Below are 21,160 nucleotides of genomic sequence, written 5' to 3'. Positions count from 1 at the left end.
CCAACAGTTGCAGCGTCTCTTTGTGGCACCCTTTGGCCGTTTGTCCTAAATGTCTTTATTGTCTTACATTTTGCTTTGTTTAACCCTTTTTTGTTGCTGGCTTTGATTTTTTTTTTATTTTCTGTTGCTGAGTTTACACATATATATTTTTTCACCTGCCATATCTTAGGGGGCTTGGAGTTCCCATAATACAGTGAGCCCACCTTCCTGGTCCCCCGATGGCTCAGAAGGTTGGGACATTTTAAAAAGCAGACAGCTTCTCGGCAATCCATATTGGAGCATCAAAGTGGTAAATAAGCCTTTCTACTACTGTCATTTGCCTTAATCTGTTACCTGTGGCTCACGTGTCTCCTGTAGCTGCTAGATGTCTTCCTTGCAGTGATTGGCTGAATGATGCAGATATCCTTGGTTTCTCTTTCTCTGTCTCAACTACTTTTTCATAAGTATTTAACAACAATAAATGCTATCCTTGTTAAATGGCACGGGGATCTGCCTCCTCTGGCTCTCCAGCCCTTGCCCTGCATCTCCCATTGGCTGCTGCCGTGTAGCAGCAGCTGAAGAGCCATTGGCTGCCGATCTCTTGCACTGCCCTAATTTGTCTGTCATGGCTTTCCCTATATGTGCCGTTCTCTGTGGCTCGTCAGAGTAACGTAAGTATTTTCTCTTCCTCCATACTCATGTACATTCTCTAATGCACCATGGCTGCACTTCATCCCTAGCAATTTGTCTAGAATTTCCCAGTTTTAAGACATTGCCCTTTAAAAATAATCCTGCCAATTTGCACATTTTGGAAATGTAATTTAATGTACAATTGGTTGTTTTTTATGTTTTACGTTTCTGCACCTCCCCTAATTTTTCTCCAATAAGTGTGAAGGGTTTCATTCATCCAGGCCATGAAATACTCTGTGATAGGTCTAAAGCAATAGGACTTGCTAAGTTATCACCACTCAAATGAGTGGCTTCTTCAGTTCACCTGAGTGGCTTCTTCAGTTCACCTGAGTGGCTGCTTCAGTTCACCTGAGTGGCTGCTTCAGTTCACCTGAGTGGCTGCTTCAGTTCACCTGAGTGGCTGCTTCAGTTCACCTGAGTGGCTGCTTCAGTTCATCTCAGTTGTGAATTCTAAATCTGGCTATATACAGACTGGGGGGGCAAGCCACTGACTTGTGTAAGGGGCAAACCTTGCTCTCCATGATCAGTATCTGATTGGAGTCCTTCAAATATCAATCAGAGAGGTTGGAAATCCCATGGAGTAGGCAATGACGGGCCTGGTCCCCATAATGTAATTCTTCCCATCTTGGGTAGCCGCGTAATTATTGGAGATCCACAACCTTTTTTTTACTTGTGAGCCACACTCAAAGGTTGGTGAGCTATACAAGCTTGAAAAAAAGTTCTTTGGGGGGGCCAAATAAGGCCTGTGATTGGCTATTTGGTAACCCCATGTGGACTGTTGGCCTGCAGGAGACTCTGCTTGGAGTAAAACTGTCTCTGTGCTTCCAACACTTGTCTCCAAGCCAGAAATGTACAAATGGGCACCTAGTTTGAGGCCACTGGGAGCAACATCCAAGGTGAGTAACATGTTGCCCCTGAGCCACTGGTTGGGGATCACTGGCCTAAATGATGGTGTCCCTCTAAGTGACGCTAAAACCTTCTTAAAAATACACACATAGAGATATTGTGCTTCAGTATGGTACATGCCCAAAGAACACATGCCCTTGGATAATTTTCCTTCAGTTTGACTGAAGCTCAGGATTGTCCTTATTCAGTCTGACAATAGCAATAAGAATGATGCTGCGGACTGTTCCACACTGGTAAATGATCTTTTTTTTTAAGGTAATGGTCTTAAAGTTAATGATTCAGCATTCTGTATATCAAATGGTTGGTCTTGTCATGATAATATCTATATGTGTGTCCCACTTTATGCTCCTTTCACTCTGTATAGCCCAGGCTCCATTCCTGCTCCAATCTTTTATAGAAGGCTAGTGGGAGGCTTTTCATAGTTAGCCCATCAAGTTCTACCCCTCCAAACTAACCCCAGTGCATATATATTTATATAAAGGGCTGATTTCTTTATTTTTCTGGTGAATTGTGTTCGTAACAAATAATGCTAATGGCATAAATAAGAAAATATATCTTTATCTGTTAATCAGCTGGACTCTGCTGCATTTATGTTGCAAAATAAACTTGTGACACTAGGAGGTGATGTTGCGGTTATGTTGGGTAGGCCTCTTGGTGCCAAGCTGGCCAGGCTGCAGGCTAATGGTCTGGTCTCACACATTGGTGGCCACATTACACTGGTCAGGTTGTTTGGTGGCCGACTCCGTTGTGGGTCGTTGTTTTTTTTTCATTTCAGGTTCGTATTGCGTGCCAGTCACTCAGATTGAGTGACTGTGGGACATCTAGGTTGGGAGTACTTGGTCTAAATTTCAAAATGAAAACATGAGGTTCTAATGTCTTCTCTGTTTATTTGGAAAACGTAAAAAAACACATCTTTTTTCCCCCCCCTCAACAGGGACGAGGCTCAGGATTTCCTAAGAGAAGACCACGTGGTTCGGGGCTCTCAGGGCGCGGCGGGCGAGGGCGCGCAAAATTAAAAGCTCCAATTAACAACTTCATATTTCCAGGGGTAACTATATTCTAAGAGATCTATTGCTGTATGTTCTATACATTCTGACTTTATTTTGTTTTCATAACATAATCAGCCACCCTCCCCACACTGGGTTTAATTACCCCTTTATCCCATTGGCATTGGTTTTTCTCTTTGCTGTACAATATTGTGGTTGGTGCATCCCGCCGTGGGGAACATGTGCCCTTGGTTGTGCTGTATCTATCGTGGTGCTGCTCCCATGTATAAAATATCTGATACTTTTGTTCAGCCAAGGCCTTTCAGAGCAGGAATAGGCAGGAAGCACATCCGCTTTAATGTAACTGAGCCGCTTGGGAGCCCATTGACACACACTGACTATCGCCTTTCTGTCGCAGATAACCACGTTTGATGTGTCATCGTACAAAGAGGAGGAAGAAACTTCAATGCACAATACAGTTGTTTTATTTTCCAGAAGTGACAAGTTCACCTTAAATCAGGTTCGAAACGCAGGCCTTAAAGGGGAAATTAAGCTTTTATTCAGTATTCATTTTTCATGTGGGGGGGGGGCGGGGCTTATAATTTCATCTTTAAACGAATGCAACATATGAAGGGGGTGATTAATCAACGGGCGAGTTTGATTTAAATGAGATATTCGAGATTTTATTCGAATGAGTTTTAAATAAGCGACCAATAGATACGCAAGTTTATTGGATTCGGAAAACCAACTCGAAAATGAATAAATAAGCCCATAAGGCTGGTAACATATTGATAAATATAAGTGTAAAGTCTATAGTATACTAGTCACTTCTTCTGTAAGAGAGGAAACTATTGTGAACTATTTAATATAAGCTTCATCTTTAAAGGAAAACTATACCCACAAACAATGTAGGTCTCTATAAAAATATATTGCATAAACAGCTCTTTTTTAGTCTGCTATTGGGTAATCCTAAATAGGAAATTGCCATTTTAAAAATTAAGGCCCGCCCCCTGGGATCATAGGATTCACAGTGCATACAAACAAGCCAAGGCACACATACATGCTAGGCCCCATCAGCCAATGAATGGGCAGAGTTCTGCCTTTTGCTCCCACACTACTTCCTGTTACAGTTAGAGCTGCATCACTTCCTGTCAGCTGATCTCTAAAGGGAGCACACAGCCCATCACTAAATGGCGGCTCAAGGGAAAGGATGTAAGGGCAATATTTCCTGATATAAATTACAGTTTGGCGAGATTCTTTAAAAGGCTGCTTAATATAATATAAACTATCTGTTGGTTATGTATTCATTCTAGAGGTATAGTTTTCCTTTAAGAAATAAGCTTTGTGCAAACATCCAATTATAAATGCAGTACCCCTTCTGTTACTTTTCATTATATCAGAAGTCTCTTTACATGCAGACTTTGTATCCTGAACCTGCCCAAGTGAGCATTTATAGGGAATCATTTCAGGCCCAGGCCTAATCTCTGCGTATCCTATTGCCGTCAGTAGGGACAATCCATAAGCAATGAATTCCCTGCTGTGCTGTAGCCCTAAATATACTTGATATAGAGCTGTGGCACACAAGGAATTTGGCCGCTATTCCTGTTAAAACACCCCTAGCTCGCTCACTACATGGAGCTTACCATTGAGGTCAGTGGGAGTGGTCCAAGTAGCAGTAGGTGGAGCTTCCCATTGCTCTTGGTTGCAATATAAATGTAAGTGCCTACTGTAGTATAGACTTTTCCTAGGCAATGCAATGCAGAACAGGTATTCAGCCACCTAATCTCCTTTTGATCTCTTCTAGGATATGTGTGTTGTATGTGGTAGCTTTGGCCAAGGGGCCGAAGGAAGGTTACTCGCTTGCTCCCAGTGTGGACAGTGTTACCATCCCTACTGTGTCAGTATTAAGGTCAGTAGAAGAAATGGAGTTTACTTTCATGACGTAAGATTCATGGAAATCCCCCCTCTTTGCCTATCCACAAATCACTCTTTCATGCTGGCATTAAATCCATTTAGCCGACTGTTTCTTTGTGCATAACTCACTGTACTATTCCCTAAGCCACTAAATATTCCAATGGTTTGATCCCCTCCTGCCACAGTCAGCCTATCAAAGCATTTAGAGTATTTAAAGCATTTGCTATCAAAGCCTTATAAACTCCTTTGAAATTGATATCATTTTATTTATCTAGCGCTGCTTGTGATAATCATTCTGTATAATGGGCATAATCACTATCTCAAGAAATGGCTGTGGCAGCTTGTGGGTCCAGTCCATAAATATATAAATATTTTACAGCAATATTGAAATTGGATTGCTCTAATACTGAATTGTGGGTTCTGGCAGAGAAGAACACAAGCAAAGTCGGTACAAAAATATCTGTCACCGGTGCCCCTAGTGGACATAAATGGATTAACAGTTTACTCTCTAGAAGTTTTGAAGGAAAGCATGGAACGAAACTACAGAATGTTTATTTTCATTAAGAACAGTAACAAATAAGCTTCTCTGACATTTCGAGCACTCTCAGCGTGTATATTTATCCCTCATTATTCCTTGTGTGTGTTTGTGGCCCTCCTTGTAGATAACTAAAGTGATCCTGCGCAAAGGCTGGAGGTGCCTGGAGTGCACCGTGTGTGAAGCCTGTGGGAAAGCTACAGACCCTGGAAGGCTGCTTCTCTGTGACGACTGTGACATCAGTTACCATACGTTCTGCCTGGATCCTCCATTACAGACAGTCCCCAAGGGAGGCTGGAAGTGCAAATGGTGGGTTTGGCTGCTGCTGCCCGTTATATATTTTATTATGAGGATTATTGAGAAAGCCTTATACAATTTGCCTCCATACGGACTGACTTGTTACTGTCTTCTAGGTGCGTCTCTTGCACAAACTGCAAAGCAATAACTCCAGGATTAAGGTGTGAATGGCAAAATAATTACACACAATGTGCCCCTTGCGCCAGCCTGTCTGCCTGTCCTGTCTGCTGCCAGAACTACATCGAAGAGGAACTTATCCTTCAGTGCAGACAGTGTATTAGGTAAGTACCCCCACACACATCCCTTCTTATCAGGCTTGCATGGGGAAGCCTGGAAGGTTAAAGGAATACTGTCATGGGAAAACATGTTTTTTTTCCCAAAACCCATCAGTTAATAGAGCTTCTCCAGCAGAATTTTTTTATATTTTGAAATTTCCCATGGGGCTAGCCATATTCTTCATTTCCCAGGGTGCCACAGCCTTGTGACCTGTGCTCTGATAAACTTCAGTCACACTTTACTGCTGCGCTGCAAGTTGGAATGATAATCCCCCCCCAGGACTTAAGTCCCTCTCCCCCGTGTCCTCATACTATGGCCCACTCCCTCCCAATCCTTGCTGTGTCCTTGAGTCAGATCGTAGTGGGGGCCAGCTAAATTACCTTGAGGGGCCTTAGTTTGAGGATGCCTACTTTAAACCAATTCAGCAGCTTATCTGTCCATGTATGGGGACCCCAGGTGGTCCATATAAACCGATATCTGGCTGAAAATCGGCTAGGTGTCGATCAGGCAAGTTTGATTTTTTAGTTGCAGCATGGGACACATTAATGAGCCGATTCGGTCCCTGATCTGACTAAAATAATCAAACCTGTCCTATTGACATCAGGGCCAAACAATCAAATTAGCCCGATATCACTCACCTTAGGTTGACATATTAGGGAAAGATCCGCTTATTTGCCGATCGCAGCAAACGAGCAAATCTTATAATGTATGGCCACCTTTAATATTTATTCTTCTATACTTTGTTTCAGGTGGTCCCATGCAAGCTGTCAGAACCTGAACACAGAGGCAGAGGTTGAACTGGCTGCAGACAGCGGGTTTGACTGTGCGGCATGCAAGCCATTTGTAGTATCACATGGTAAGATAAATGTGCTCTGTGTCAGTTTTCTTATACTCTTTCTGATTTGTATGCCACATCATTTCTAGCAAATGTCAGGTGTATACTTGCTGCCCCATAAGAGCTTGAAAAGCGTATTTAATACCAGTTTATCTGATTAATATCGATCCTGTCGCCATGCAACATATCTGCTCTTTTGTGTTTATACAGCAGTGCCCTCCATTGTCTGTTTGATTTTTATTCTGTAACACTAGTTTGTTAAACTATAGTAAGACCCCTGTTTGTTAGAAATTATATGTAAAGTGCTGTGCAACTTGCTGGCACTATATTAATATACAGTGGTGATGATGTGTATACTACATACAAAGTTTAGAATGGCCACTGTGATCTAGATTTATTGAGATAACGTCAAATACTTTATTTAAATTGTTCCTTTTCCTTTCTTTTAGAAGTCATTGAACCAACAATTGATGCTCAGATTATTCCAAAAACAAGAGATTCTGGTAAGAATAAACACATGCAAATACATATATATATATATATTACACAATGTGTGTAGAACTATGTAAATATGTGTGTGCAAATCAAGTATAAATTGCTCTGGGTTCTGCTTTATGACCCATTGCTGTGAGACGATCTGCAATGTATAATGATTCCTGTTACAGCTCAAACACTTATTGGGCCATATATGGAGCCCTTCTAACAACCTGCTCCAACAATATCTGACCAAAAATCAGCCACATATAAATTGGGCAGGTTAGAAAAATCCCAAATCAGATTATACAAATTTGGCCCGGTGGATTTGGTGGCCAAATTGTTTCAAAGTTCTGCTTGTTTGGCTTCCTCCCCATAGGAGCAAATGTGATAGTGTATGCCCAGTTTAACTCCTACGCTCTGAGTACTAATTGTGTTTAGCTATCTTTTCTGTAAAATCTTATTACAATCGCACGTTATAAGCAGAATCTACAATGCCTCATGATGCCAAAAAAATATGACTTAAATCATCTTACTAGCTGTACATATAGCTTCCTGAAGCAGACCTGCTATTATGCCGTTAAAGGAGGAAAAAGATCCCCTTAGAAGTTACAGATATGGGTCTCGTTATCCAGAAAGTTACAAACTACGGAATTGCCATCTCCCATAGACTCCATTATAAGCAATTAATTTTAATATTATTTTTTTCTCTGTATTAATAAAACAGTACCTGTACTTGATCCCAACTAAGATATAATTACCCCTTATTGGGGCAGAACAGCCCTATTGGGTTTATTTAATGGTTAAATGATTCCCTTTTCTCTGTAATAATAAAACAGTACCTGTACTTGATCCCAACTAAGATATAATTACCCCTTATTGGGGGCAGAACAGCCCTATTGGGTTTATTTAATGGTTAAATGATTCCCTTTTCTCTGTAATAATAAAACAGTATCTGTACTTGATCCCAACTAAGATATAATTACCCCTTATTGGGGGCAGAACCGCCCTATTGGGTTTATTTAATGGTTAAATGATTCCCTTTTCTCTGTAATAATAAAACAGTACCTGTACTTGATCCCAACTAAGATATAATTACCCCTTATTGGGGGCAGAACCGCCCTATTGGGTTTATTTAATGGTTAAATGATTCCCTTTTCTCTGTAATAATAAAACAGTACCTGTACTTGATCCCAACTAAGATATATTTAATCCTTATTTGAGGCAAAACAATCCTATTTTAACTATTGTTTAATTGATTTTTTTTTTAGTAGACTTAAGGTAAGGACATCCAAATTACATAAAGACCCCTTATTCGGAAAACCCCAGGTCCCAAGCATTCTGGATAACAGGTCCCATACATGTATAATATAATGAAGCTATAAGAAAGGTATATTCCCCAAAGTAATTACACAGAATGGCCCACCATAAGCCTCTCTCCCTAAATCAGTTAGGTAACCATGTTTTATAAATCATTTTAGATGTGCTGAAGACATTCACACAGGATGGAGTTTGCCTGACAGAGTCAGGGCTCTCACAGTTACAGAGCTTAACAATCACAGTCCAGCGGAAGAAGAGATCTAAACCAAAGCTGAAGTTAAAAATAATTAATCAAAACAGTGTGGCCGTACTGCAGACACCCCCCTATCCCCAGTCCGAACACTCCAGAGATGGAGAAATGGACGATAGCAGAGGTAAGCGCTATGGAGTTTCATATGGTGTGTCACTTGGCTTTGTGCTCTTCCTGCTCTCAATGGGATCTATGTCAGTGGCACTTGCAGATCAACAAATTGCCATTCTGTGCTAAGCCTGACCTAGGAACAATATGGATACAGCTTGCTCCTTACAAGAGGCATGACATTTGTGCCCATACAGTTTAACTGCCCATCTTGGGTTGTTACATTTTTGTTGGCCCCAATGAGGTGGGGTGGGGGTGGGGACCAAGAAGGGGTGGGTATGTAATGCAAATGTGGGCAGAGCTTCTATGCTATTGGCCAAAGCTAAGAGAGACAGGGTGAAAGAGGTAATGGTAAAGCACAGCATTCGGGTTGATCAGTTATGGGCACAGGGGGATTATATATTTACCAGCCAGTACATTGCCAGTAAATTTGTAATACCTGGCTGGTATTTTACAGACTAGTCTGGTGAGATTATCAGAACAGAGATGGGGGGCACTATATTCTGCCACTGGAAAGCTGGATTTTTACAGTGTTGTTGTTAAATTTTGTGCTGTAGAAGTGGATCTTATGGACTGTGATGTAAAATCAGACTCCAGCCCTGAACGGGAACCTATAGATGATGACTCTAAGAGCACAGAAGTAATGGATGGATTGAAAAAACGCAAGAGAAAGCCATACAGGCCAGGTACACTGTTATTTTCTTGAACTTAGGCTTTTATATAGCTACACTTGTGTTACCACAACTCCAGATAAGATGAACATGAGCCTCACCAGCTATCTATCCCAGAAATGTCCCATTCTAGTGTCTTCTGCATAATTGCACTTTTATTCACTGGCTAGTCTGTAATTCCAACTAAGCTGACTGGGTACATTCTGGTGTCCTTCCTGCCAGGTATTGGTGGATTTATGGTGCGCCAAAGAAGCCGAACTGGTCAAGGAAAATCTCGAAGGTCACTTTCCAGGAAAGATTCTTCAGGTTCCGTTTCTGAGCTCCTTCCAGGCAAAGATGAAAGTACGTTCATATAAAACAAGCGTTTATTAAGAGTATGAGATGTGGCCTTAGTACGGCACACTCTAGTTCCCCATTGTAGGCTCTGGTTTAGACCTGACATCAGTAATCTGCCTGATATATATCCAGAATACCACTGGTCGGGTGTTCATATGGAGAGAAGAGACTTGATAGAACCAGGTAGAATAATGCAGATTGTGATTGTGACAAACAACATGGGCACCAGGCCCAGACTGGCAATCTGTGGGTTCTGACAAATGCCAGAGGGGCTGCTGTAAGATGCCATAGACAGTCACTATTCATTGGGCTGGGGGGCTGTTGGGCCTCTGTGTACTTGAAATGCCAGGGCCTGTTTTGAATCCCAGTCCAGGTCTGATTGGCATTGTAGACTTCTTGCCTGCTTACTCTTTAATCTCAAAAGTCAGAAGTGATCTACGTTTATGTCAGACTGCATTGGGACAAGGACACTATCACCTTAATGCTGCTGTGGGAGTTTTTTTTTTTTAGGAGGCTGCCAATTGTGCCCAACACAGTCTGCACTTAGCTCTCCCTATTTGTAGGCATAGTTGTTGAACCATGCTAATGGTCCAAACAAGAACATTTTGAATCATGCTCATTGGCACTGAGTGCCCACTGCAGTAATTGGGACATATATAATGTCTTTTTGGAAGCAGCAGTATGGTAGATAGTGCCCCATTTAGTGGCTGGATTCATACTCTGGTAGTGGTATAATATCCATTTATCTCTATCTGAAGGCTGGAGTGAACAGCTGCCAGAAACTCCCTTGGAAGATTGTATTCCTGGCTCCGACGGCACAGAGAAAATAAAGAAACGATACAGAAAAAAGAAAAACAAACTGGAAGAAACCTTCCCTGCATATTTACAGGTAATGGCCACTTTCATATTATAGGCGTCTGTATAGAAATGAAGCCAGGCACCCCACAAAGAGAGTTGATCAGGAGAGAGTCATGATGTTCATGGGGAGGGGAGTATTGATTGTATATAAGGCACATACAGTCCGTATAACCAACTGGCACCTGTTTGCCTTTGTTTTCCTCTCCTTTATTGCACGTAAGCTACTTTTGTTGACGTAACTGTTTCTTTTCATTTTAGGAAGCGTTTTTTGGCCGCAATCTTTTGGATACTAGCAGGCAAAGCAAGGCAAGCACTGAGAATCTGACTGAAGATACGTCGCACATTTTGTACAGAGCGAATGTCAACACAAGCTTTCTGGATCCTTCTTCAGATCCAATGCTCAGTTCCGCTGCAACTTTTACTCCTTCTAAGCAATCTGAAGGTACTGTGTGTGCTTAAGCTTGTCATGCATAACATTTTAGTGCTGTTTAAATAAATTATAATAATTCAGTACCAAAAACTTGGGGTTAGAAGAATGAGTCTGGCTTATTTTTTTTTAAGCTTTTTATACATGCCTACATTTGGTTGGAAAGTCTAGGTGAGTGTGCCAGCTAGGCCCAGTTTGCCAGTCATCTGGGTTGTTTAATTTTGTTGGGTATTCTCTGTACCGTGTATTGCTCTTTTTTTATTTTAAAATCATGTAAAATGGACTATAACACTCAGCTGGAGGTTGAGCAGTGGGGGTCCTGTTCTGTACGCACTGCGCTATATTCCTATGCCCATCTTATGGTATACACTAGACTAGAGCGTCTGACAGATGTAACACTACATGTCTGCAGCCAAGACTGGCACTACAGACAGCAGAGATCCAATCGCCTTAGCTGAGGTGTGATATTATTATATTTTAGGTAGCACGCGGGATCCTCTTGCTGACCTGTCTGAGGTCTTAAACACAGAAGATGATATATTTGGGATTCTTACAGACGACACAAATCCAACTGGTATGTCCACAAAAGGTTTGTCGCTTCTTTGCTGCCTCCTATAGATATGCCCTTTTCATGCCAGCCTGTCACTGCTCCCTGTTGCGCCTGTCATTTCATTGGCTGAGCTTTCTTATCCAATCAGGATTTTGATTTCACTTGTGTTGCCACCGGTTGGCACCCTTGTTAATTTTGCACAGCTCCTGCAATTTTCCACTTGCTGCTACTCATCCTTTCGTTCCCTTACTCATAATCATCCATTTTATCTGGTTTGGGTCCTGTAGGTCTTGATTTATGCACTTTCCAGGTGGAAAATTCACCCTCTCCTTTTGGTAAGAGAAACAGAGTTAAACCTAATTCCCTAACTATGTACTAACCTGTCCCTTTTTTGTCATTGCTGTGATGATGCTTGTTAGATTGTGCATGGTTCCTTCTCAAACTAATTCTCTTTATAGCAAAGTTAATAGCACCTTTATTCTCTTTCTCTGTGTATCTCCTTACTTCTTCTGTGTGCCAGTAGTATTAACCCAACTCCTAAAGAGTTGCCTTACTGTACTGTGTGTCTCTTCCCATCTCTCTCAGCCCAGGGTTACCTCTGACCCCATCCATTTAAATGTCATTTATTCTGATTATTTTGTACCGCTATTTTATGATAGAATGACTGCTGGGAGCTTTGCTTTCAGATCATGACTTTTAATTTGATATTTTCAGTGGAAGCGGTAAGACAGCTCCAGTTATATCTGTTTAATATCTGCGGATACATCATTTTCTCTGTACCGTGTTTACAGAAAAGCTTAATGTTAACATTTCTAATAAACATGGTCTATTTTGTGTTTAGGTGTTTTCAGTTAGTGGGGAATCCAATGATTTTAGCATGTTCAGCAGAAGTCTGGGTGTCCTAGGACAGAACCAGCACTGAGTATGTTCCTATTTGTTGTATTTGGGAACACTTATATCTGGCTGTTTTCCCCCTCAGCTGGCCTTGATATTGGTACCATGTCGGACGATTCGTCGGCTCTGACTCAATCCAGTGTCGCACAGACCTCCCGTCCTCTAAGTGAGGATCAGCTGGATGGGATCCTGAGCCCTGAGCTTGACAAAATGGTTACAGATGGTAAAATATATATATTTTTTTTCATTCAGCTGCACGTCCTTGTTGAAAACTCATTATAAGCTTGCCAAAACTTAAGTACAATGTTACGGACTTAGGGCCAACAATAGGATCACATTATGCGCCTGCAGCCAGATGCTGTCCACGTCTGAAGCCAGTTCAGTTAATAAGTGGGCAATCTCCAACCTGAGATCAGTTGGTGGAGGCAGTCATTTTGGCCCCATACTTGGGCCAGTAAGTTTCATAGTCGTTGAGTGGCTTAGTCGGCATCTACTGCCGGCCTCTGTCTGGCCAGCTTTAAGGAAGACATTTGGTGGCTTTAGCAATACATTTTTTAAAGAATATCTTTCCTTTGTTTGCGTCCCCCTCAACTGGTACTGCGTGGTTCAGCACTGGAAGGGTTAAGGTGCTATTAATGGCAAGGGTAGATGTGCTTTTATTTGATATAATTACATTTTTTTTTATAAGTTATAAACATACTTGCACCTTTTGAGGTTCTGCAGGTGATCCATAAAGCCGAATGCAGCCTAACGAAGATTATAATTAATTGCTGTTAAGTGTTAAGATAGAAATTCTTGTCCTTGGGAATGTTCCTTTATACATTATTCTTGCTGATTTCCCTGCACAGACAAAAAGACACTTAAAGGGATACTGTCATGATTTTTATTTCTAAATGACACTGTTTACACAGCAAATAATTCCCTCTGCCATTTAACCTTTTATTCTTGAACCAACAAATGTATTTGTAGCTGTAATATTGGTGTGTAGGCGCCATCTCAGTGCATTGTGCCTGAGTCTGAGCTTTCAGCCAGCGCTACACATTAGAACTGCTTTCAGCTAACCTATTGTTTCTCCTACTCCCATGTAACTGGAGGAGTCCCAAGCCGGACTTGGATTTCTTACTATTGAGTGCTATTCTGGCTCCCTTCCCATTGTTCTGCTGATTGGCTGCTGGGGGGGGGGGGGGTGTATCTCTCCAACTTGCAGCACAGCAGTAAAGTGTGACTAAAACTATTTAATTGAAGCAAAAGTTAGCAAGTACACTGATCCATGGTCGCACAGTTTCGCAGTTCCCACTCAGTGTACATTCACAAACAGGAGGCCCACTATGCTGCCACTTGCCCTAGTCTATAAATGGAGAAGAGACTTGCCAAGCAAAGTATAAGACTACACCTTGCTATTCCTTCTTCAGGCCTAAGCTTGATGGCTTCCATTTGACCATTATTACCTGTTATAATGCAGTAATGGACCATTGGTTTATTTTTAAACTTACAGCCCTCCTTTTTTTAAACATGAGAGTTTGTTTAAGCAGTGATGATAATGGGACCCTTCCTCCGTGCAGCTTGTGTTTCAGGCTTGCAGATAAGGAGTAGTCCATTATACCAGGATAATGTTAATATGAATTTAACTAATTTTAGTTTCTGGAGTTATCTCTTCAAACCTAGTGTTTTCCTATAGCAAAATCTGAATGCTGCCCTGTAACAGTACTTTAAGATGGAAGTAGTAACCTATGGGCCCATCCAGTCTCTGTTTATTGGTGCAAATTAACACTAGAGGGGAATAGAACTGACTGACTTGTTCCTCATCACAAGGATACAGACGTGAGACCTCACTATAATGGAACTTTTCGTTTCCTGGTTGCCATAGTATTTCCCCCAGTTTGCTAATCATTCTTTGTTTTTCCATCAGGTGCAATTTTGGGGAAAATGTATAAAATTCCAGGTAATTATACCCATCCTCATTAAACTCTGTAAAAGTCATACCAGTGGGTTTATTTAATAGAATTGTAATAAAAAAAATGTTTGGTTCCTACCGTTTTTTTGTTGGGTTTACAGAGCTTGAAGGAAAAGATGTTGAAGATTTATTTACAGCTGTGCTGAGTCCTCTAGCCACCCATCCGCCATCTTTGCCACAACCGCCACCACCTTCAGCTCATCCTCATCCTCCACATACACAGCTCTTGCCTTTGCACAACCAGGGTAAGTTCCAGTCCTGGTTCAACCTTTGCTCTGTTTAAGGGCTTGGGTGAAGGTTATTACGCACAGTCACTATTCCTAAATAGAGCCTGTGTAATCGGTGTGCCAAGTGCCCAAGCTAACGGAGAGGCACCACCCTAAAGCCTTCAGGTGTGTCATTACCTTATGATTGGTGCATATTGATTTATAGAGGGTGCATAGGTCGCCCTTCATTTCAACTACATGTAGAATTTGAATAGGTATGTAAAATCCATGTCAAATAAACCACTATCTTCAATGTGTTATTTGCCCAGAGCCCATAAGATCTTGATACTTGTTTCCATCAGCATTTGGGTTATATGCAGTATGTTGGCTCCCGAGCTTGAATATCCTTTATTATAAACAAATGTAATTGGTATTCCCTTATGTAGCTTTTATCCTGGGCCTTGGGCTGTCAGTACAGGGATTGCCAGGCCTGGCAATTGAGATAACCAAGGGTACAAATAATTGACAAAAATAATTGTGTTGTAAAGTAAGGGAAGTAGTTTTCTACATACATGGTTTGGGTGACATGACAGATGAGTGGGTCGGTACTAAGAAATTGTAGCTGGTTGAATATATCACATGGACATATGGGTACTGGTATTTCTGCAGTGCCCTAACCCCAGTAACCTCTGACTCTTACCCAGGCCTCCTTTTCCTTTAAAGGAACAGTTCAGTGTAAAAATTAAACTGGGTAAATAGGCTGCACAAAATAAAAAATGTTTTCAATATAGCTAGGCAAAAATGTAATCTATAAAGGCTGTAATGAGCAGATGTCTAGCATAATAGCCAGAACACTACTTCCTGCTTTACAGCTCTCTAAGCTGTTAGCAGTCAGTAACCAATCAGTGATGTGAGGGGAGGGGCATATGGGACATAACTGTTCAGTTAGTTTGCTTTTGAATCTGACCTGCGAGCTCACAAACTAACTGACAGTTATGTCCCATGTGCCCCTCCTAAAGTAACTGACTAACTAGGAGGTTAGAGAGCTGAAAGCAGGAAGTAGTGTTCTGGCTATTATGTTAGACATCTGCCCACTCCAGCCTTTATAGATTACATTTATGCCTAACTAACTATATTAAAAATATTTTTTATTTTGCACAGTCTGTCTATTGTACCCAGTTACACTGAACTGTTTCTTTAAGACTAATAGCAGGACTGCCCAATACAGCCGATTCCTGCTAGGAAAGGAAAGGACAGTCCCTATAATAGACTTAAATCTGTGCCATAGTAGAGCATTGTGTCTTTGCAGCCCCCCTACAGTGCAGGTTATCGCTCCTTTTCTCTTGTAAACACCAGCCTCAGTACGGATTTGCTTTATTACCGCTCTTGGCATAGGCAACAGCGCAGCATAAAAATCTGCTCCATTAATATCTCTTCATTGATTGAGTTCCATTTCTGTATGATACGTCAACCATAATGACTGTTCAGTTTGCTACTTCTGTGGGGTTTTTTTTGTATTTTTTGTATTCCGGTCACAAGCAAGTTTTACAGGCTGCTGGTAGGTTGGGGCCTGGTTACTTTATGTAATGGCTTCCCTTGTGTTCACAACTGAATGGCAGCAAAAAAATGATTTGTACAAAAGAATTAATATTCAGCATAAGTGACCTAAATTTTTTTATATATAATATGTTATTCTCTGGCACCGTTTTATTACACACCCATGTCCTTTCACTGGAGAGGTAGGATTTTGTACTGAAACTGTACATTTCTGTTTTTAAAGGCAATGGCTTTTTTCCAAGAATGCCTATGGTCAACGGCCTGATGCCACCCAATTCTCATCTCCAGCACAACCCTTTGGCTCCCGGAGCTGGACTGGGCACTTTCTCTCCTTTAGCACATCCACCTTATGCGGAGAGCAGGTAAGTCACCATGCCATGCTATACATGTTATACAATGGCGTAAAGGGCCACCGGTTGCATGTAGTGGCTCACTACTTAATCACAATATGCGCTGGGAGCTCTGTTACCATACATTGATTTATTATACAAGGAAAAGATGGGGTAAATAATTCCCAGCTGCAAAGCAGTTCTGTATTTGGCACAACAGCCGGATGTTTATTTCTATTTAAGTCTGACAAATAAACCTTTTAATTTACTAGGGAAAAGGCCCCGCTGTTCCGTAGCATGGGAAATGAGCCCGCCGGTTCCTGGCCTACTCAGGCACAAAGCTTGGAGAGTGAAGGTGATACAATGTCCAATGCACAGCGGAGCACATTGAAATGGGAGAAGGAAGAAGCACTTGGCGAGATGGCAACTGTCGCACCCGTGTTATACACAAACGTCAACTTTCCCAATCTCAAAGATGAGTTTCCCGGTTAGTCTGTTCAGCTTAACTTGTCCTTGTTGATTAGCTCGGATTTAACTCATGTCCTAAACTATAATGGGTATTATCTCTGCTTTTCCAACAGACTGGGCTACTAGGGTGAAACAGATTGCTAAACTTTGGAGAAAAGCCAGCTCCCAAGAAAGAGCCCCATATGTGGTAAGCGTGCCAGTTAGCTAGCCTAAAAAACCTGAGGACTGCCTAACTACTGTGAAGAGTTACCATAACTGCAATTTTAGCTTTGCCTAAGCAGCTGCTCACTTATTGTCCACAATCTTTTTATCAGCTTTCATAGGCAGCCTCTTGTAATATAATTCCATTACCAGGAGCCCGAAGGGGAGGAAGGGGGGCGGCTATCATGTCAGTGGACGTATGGTTGACCAAACAGGGCTGCAAGGCCTATGGCACCCAGCATTTTCTCTGTTGGTGGAGGCAAATCTTCATTCCGTCCCATTTCCCAAGAGGAGAGAATGAGATCTACCTGTTACTGAGCACATGTGGCAGGTTCTTTAAAGGCAGAAAACACTGCGATTCCTATTGGCCTAAATGGCAGCCTCCATTGCAGGGTTTCCCTATTTTTGCTAAAAGCATTAACCCCCACTTTCCCCAGTTTAATATAAATCACTGGCACATAAAATTGCTCTTAAGTAAATCATCCGATATACCATTGACAATGATTTCCCCTCTTATTAAGCACAGTGCAACAGAAGCAGTCCTCTAGGTTAGTTGCTATCCTTCTTTTTTTTTTTTTTTTTTTTTTTTAATATAAATTTTGTGTTTTTCTACGCATTAGATGCACAGGACAGTCCTGTTAGGAGCTATGGCTCATACTGAAAACAGAACAGAACATTTCCTAACAGGCTCCTTTACTTTGTGTCCATACCAATTAACTCTCTGCTATCTTTGATTTTTAGCAAAAGGCCAGAGATAACCGGGCAGCGCTGCGCATCAACAAAGTGCAAATGTCAAACGATTCCTTGAAAAGACAGCAGCACGAAATCTTGGAGCACAGCAGGATAGAGTCGGATCTTTTCAAGGATCCACTGAAACAACGGGAATCTGAGCATGAGCAGGAGTGGAAATTCAGACAGGTACAGTCCATGTTATACTGAAGAGCGACGGCATTCATTTTAATGAGATATATATATTTATTTCTCCTAAATTCAGATCAATTGATAATTGTCTCATCTCTGATTTTGATGTTATTTTTGCAGCAAATGCGTCAGAAAAGCAAACAGCAGGCTAAAATTGAGGCCACGCAGAAACTTGAGCAGGTGAAGAGTGAACAGCAACAGCAGCAGCAACAGCAGTTTGGGTCCCAGCAGCATCTGAGCCAGTCTGGAAGCGATACCCCAAATAGTGGCATTCAGAGCCCTCTGACACCACAACCGGGAAGTGAGAACATGTCCCCTGTTCAGCAGGGCTTTAATAAAGACATTTTTTCCAAACAGCCAATGCCTGGAACACCAACGTCATTTTCAGATGATGTTTTTCTAAAACCACAAGCTCCTCCCCCAACCCCAACAAGAATACCTTTACAGGACTCCTATCAATTCTCTCAGTCCTCACAGCCACCATCCCCACAGATGTTTTCTCCAGGTTCTTCAAACTCTAGACCTACATCTCCCGTTGATCCGTATGCTAAGATGGTTGGGACACCGAGGCCCCCTCCAACAGGTCAGACATTTCATAGACGGAACTCTAGGTCACCTGTGGATGTTTGTCCTTCCAGAACAAGCTCAGGGTGTGAGATGAACGATAATCGACCATCTCCTGTAAGAGACTCATGTTCATCTCCTGTCGGCAGTGATCCATCTCTAAAGATACCTCATTCTCAACGATCATTGATGTCCTCAGAATCCCTTTCCAAACTGACAGGAGTAGGGAGGCTGCCTGTTAATGCCGACCAGGCTTTAGAAGGTTCTTTAATGCTTGGAAGCAATGATTCTTTTGCAAGACTTCCTTCTAGGTCAGATGTGTTTCAGAGACAGCAAATGGCACATTCTAAAGTTGTTGATCAGTATAAAAGACCGCCTTTAGCCCCAACTCCTGGCATTGCTGATGGCAGTTCAGCTCCGTTTAAAACTCCCATGCGCCCGCCTCAGTCCCCACAAGAATCCTACGGTTTGTCCATTACTTCTCGACGCCTATCTGCAGATCCATACGAAAGGCCGCCCTTGACACCCAGGCCAGCTGAAAATTTCTCACATGATCCTTATAGCCAGTCAGCCCTAAGCAGTCATCCTGCATTAAATGAACCATTTGTGCATCCACATAGGGTTGTGAGACTGCATAACGACACCATTTCTAGAACAAATACACAGGACCCATATGCTCAGCAACCAGGGACGCCACGCCCTGTAAGCAATCCCTTTTTACAATCTCCTAGATCTGCAGTTATTGACCATTACATTCAGCAGCCTTCCAGACCACCTGTACAGCCAGCTGACCCATACAGCCAGCCTCCAGGTACACCAAGACCTAATATGGGAGATATGTTTGTTCCGCCTACTATGAGTAAGAGACACCATGATCCATTTTCACCTGGAAATTCAAGGCAAGTTGTGGATCCATACTCTCAGCAGCCAGGAACTCCGAGGCCTGTCTCTGTAGATCCATATTCTCAGCCTCCTGGAACTCCAAGACCAGTCCCATCTGATCCTTATGCTAAGCCTCCTGGAACACCAAGACCAGTCCCTTCTGATCCATATTCCCAGCCTCCTGGAACACCAAGACCAGTCCCTTCTGATCCATATTCCCAGCCTCCTGGAACACCAAGACCAGTCCCTTCTGATCCATATTCCCAGCCTCCTGGAACTCCAAGGCCAATCCCTTCTGATCCATATTCTCAGCCTCCTGGAACTCCAAGGCCAATCCCTTCTGATCCATATTCTCAGCCTCCTGGAACTCCAAGGCCAATCCCTTCTGATCCATATTCTCAGCCTCCTGGAACTCCAAGGCCAGTCCCTTCTGATCCATATTCTCAGCCTCCTGGAACTCCAAGGCCAGTCCCTTCTGATCCATATTCTCAGCCTCCTGGAACTCCAAGGCCAGTCCCTTCTGATCCATATTCCCAGCCTCCTGGAACACCAAGACCTGTCACTTCCGATCCATATTCTCAGCCTCCAGGAACACCACGCCCTGTTGCATCAGATCCGTATTCTCAGCCTCCAGGTACACCAAGGCCTGTTCTCTCAGACCCTTATTCACAACCTCCTCGAACACCTAGACCTGTCCTCTGTGATCCTTATGCTCAGCCACCACGAACACCAATGCCAGGTATTCTGGAAAATTGTTCTCCTGCCATTAGAGGTGGTTTGCTTCCAAATCAGGAGCATTTCAGGCAGACAGCACATTTACGGGGGCCTTCTATGCTTGTCCCTTTCGTGAGACCATCAGACCAAAATCCACGACCTGCAGGTCCAGGTCCTTCTGATATGTTTGGCCATTCTTCAGCCGGTCTATCTCATGATCCCTATGACCAGCCTCCAATGACTCCTCGAATGCAGGCCGTGGATGGTTTTGGCGATGCCACTGAGGTTGTTGATCCTCAAAGACCAATAATAGAGGAAGCTTTTGTTGCACCTGCAGGAATTAATGCCAACCCTCAAGTCCAACCATTTCCTAGCATGCAGCAAGGCTTGGCTGTAATCTCAGATGCACAGAACTCCCTGACCTTGACACAAGCAGAATCGGAAGAGAAACTAAGACAGGTGACCACAATCTCAGTGTTTTCTTTAATGTGTATGTTTATGATCCCAGAGGCTATTTAATGTGTTCTTTAGAGATAAACATTGTAACTGTGTTCATGTTTGTTTCTTTCATTTAAATAGCGTCAGAAGCTACGAGAGCTTATTCTGAGGCAGCAGCAAAGCAAACATTCAGTGCGTCAGGAGAAGGCCTTGCTGGATCCGCTGCAGATACCCCAAGGTGGCCATCCTACCCATTGGCAACCGGAAAATCCTCCTCCTGTCCAAAGCGAAGTCTTCAACAGGCCACCACCTCCTTACCCAGGGAGCATAAGAGTTTCGTTTGGTCCAAAAGGAAGCCCTCGATTTCCTGTATTCCCGAAAGATCAGCGCGGGCCATTTCCTGGCAATGGACAGTTTAACAGACCACCATTTTCAGGGGATATGTCAAGCATGCGAATGAGGCCTCCTCAAGGCAACAGGTATTTTTAATTTTTTTTTTCTGCTGTAAATATTTTTGCCACCTCATATATATTATAATAGTCGTTATAATTGCTTACTGGGGCCCCTGGATTGGTGCCCTTTTTGCTGAAAACTATATAACAAAAAAATGTTAACACTGG

At 42.5% G+C, this 21,160-nt stretch overlaps 1 protein-coding gene across 10 annotated transcripts in view; it reads left to right on the top strand.

The window, feature by feature from the left end:
- The window catches only part of kmt2c (lysine methyltransferase 2C), a 129,840-nt gene that overhangs the window by 86,554 nt on the left and 22,126 nt on the right, over positions 1-21,160 (top strand). For 5 of the 10 annotated variants that reach the window (XM_031904513.1, XM_031904514.1, XM_031904519.1 and 2 more), the window contains exons 14-37: positions 170-289; positions 2,510-2,623; positions 2,980-3,081; positions 4,366-4,470; positions 5,138-5,319; positions 5,424-5,588; positions 6,333-6,439; positions 6,868-6,921; positions 8,374-8,586; positions 9,128-9,256; positions 9,464-9,583; positions 10,336-10,466; positions 10,694-10,877; positions 11,344-11,451; positions 11,700-11,747; positions 12,392-12,529; positions 14,216-14,248; positions 14,362-14,505; positions 16,247-16,385; positions 16,625-16,839; positions 16,934-17,007; positions 17,763-17,939; positions 18,063-20,561; positions 20,682-21,019. In XM_031904513.1, coding sequence (XP_031760373.1) covers positions 170-289; positions 2,510-2,623; positions 2,980-3,081; positions 4,366-4,470; positions 5,138-5,319; positions 5,424-5,588; positions 6,333-6,439; positions 6,868-6,921; positions 8,374-8,586; positions 9,128-9,256; positions 9,464-9,583; positions 10,336-10,466; positions 10,694-10,877; positions 11,344-11,451; positions 11,700-11,747; positions 12,392-12,529; positions 14,216-14,248; positions 14,362-14,505; positions 16,247-16,385; positions 16,625-16,839; positions 16,934-17,007; positions 17,763-17,939; positions 18,063-20,561; positions 20,682-21,019 — 5,639 coding nt within the window. The remainder of the gene's footprint in view (positions 1-169; positions 290-2,509; positions 2,624-2,979; positions 3,082-4,365; positions 4,471-5,137; positions 5,320-5,423; positions 5,589-6,332; positions 6,440-6,867; positions 6,922-8,373; positions 8,587-9,127; positions 9,257-9,463; positions 9,584-10,335; positions 10,467-10,693; positions 10,878-11,343; positions 11,452-11,699; positions 11,748-12,391; positions 12,530-14,215; positions 14,249-14,361; positions 14,506-16,246; positions 16,386-16,624; positions 16,840-16,933; positions 17,008-17,762; positions 17,940-18,062; positions 20,562-20,681; positions 21,020-21,160) is intronic. The other 5 variants (XM_031904521.1, XM_031904520.1, XM_031904516.1 and 2 more) reach the window with 4 other exon arrangements.

Source organism: Xenopus tropicalis, chromosome 6 (assembly GCF_000004195.4).
Source record: "Xenopus tropicalis strain Nigerian chromosome 6, UCB_Xtro_10.0, whole genome shotgun sequence".
NCBI lineage: Eukaryota > Metazoa > Chordata > Amphibia > Anura > Pipidae > Xenopus > Xenopus tropicalis.
Note: the sequence above shows the minus strand (reverse complement) of the source record. Positions and strands in the feature narration are given on the sequence as shown.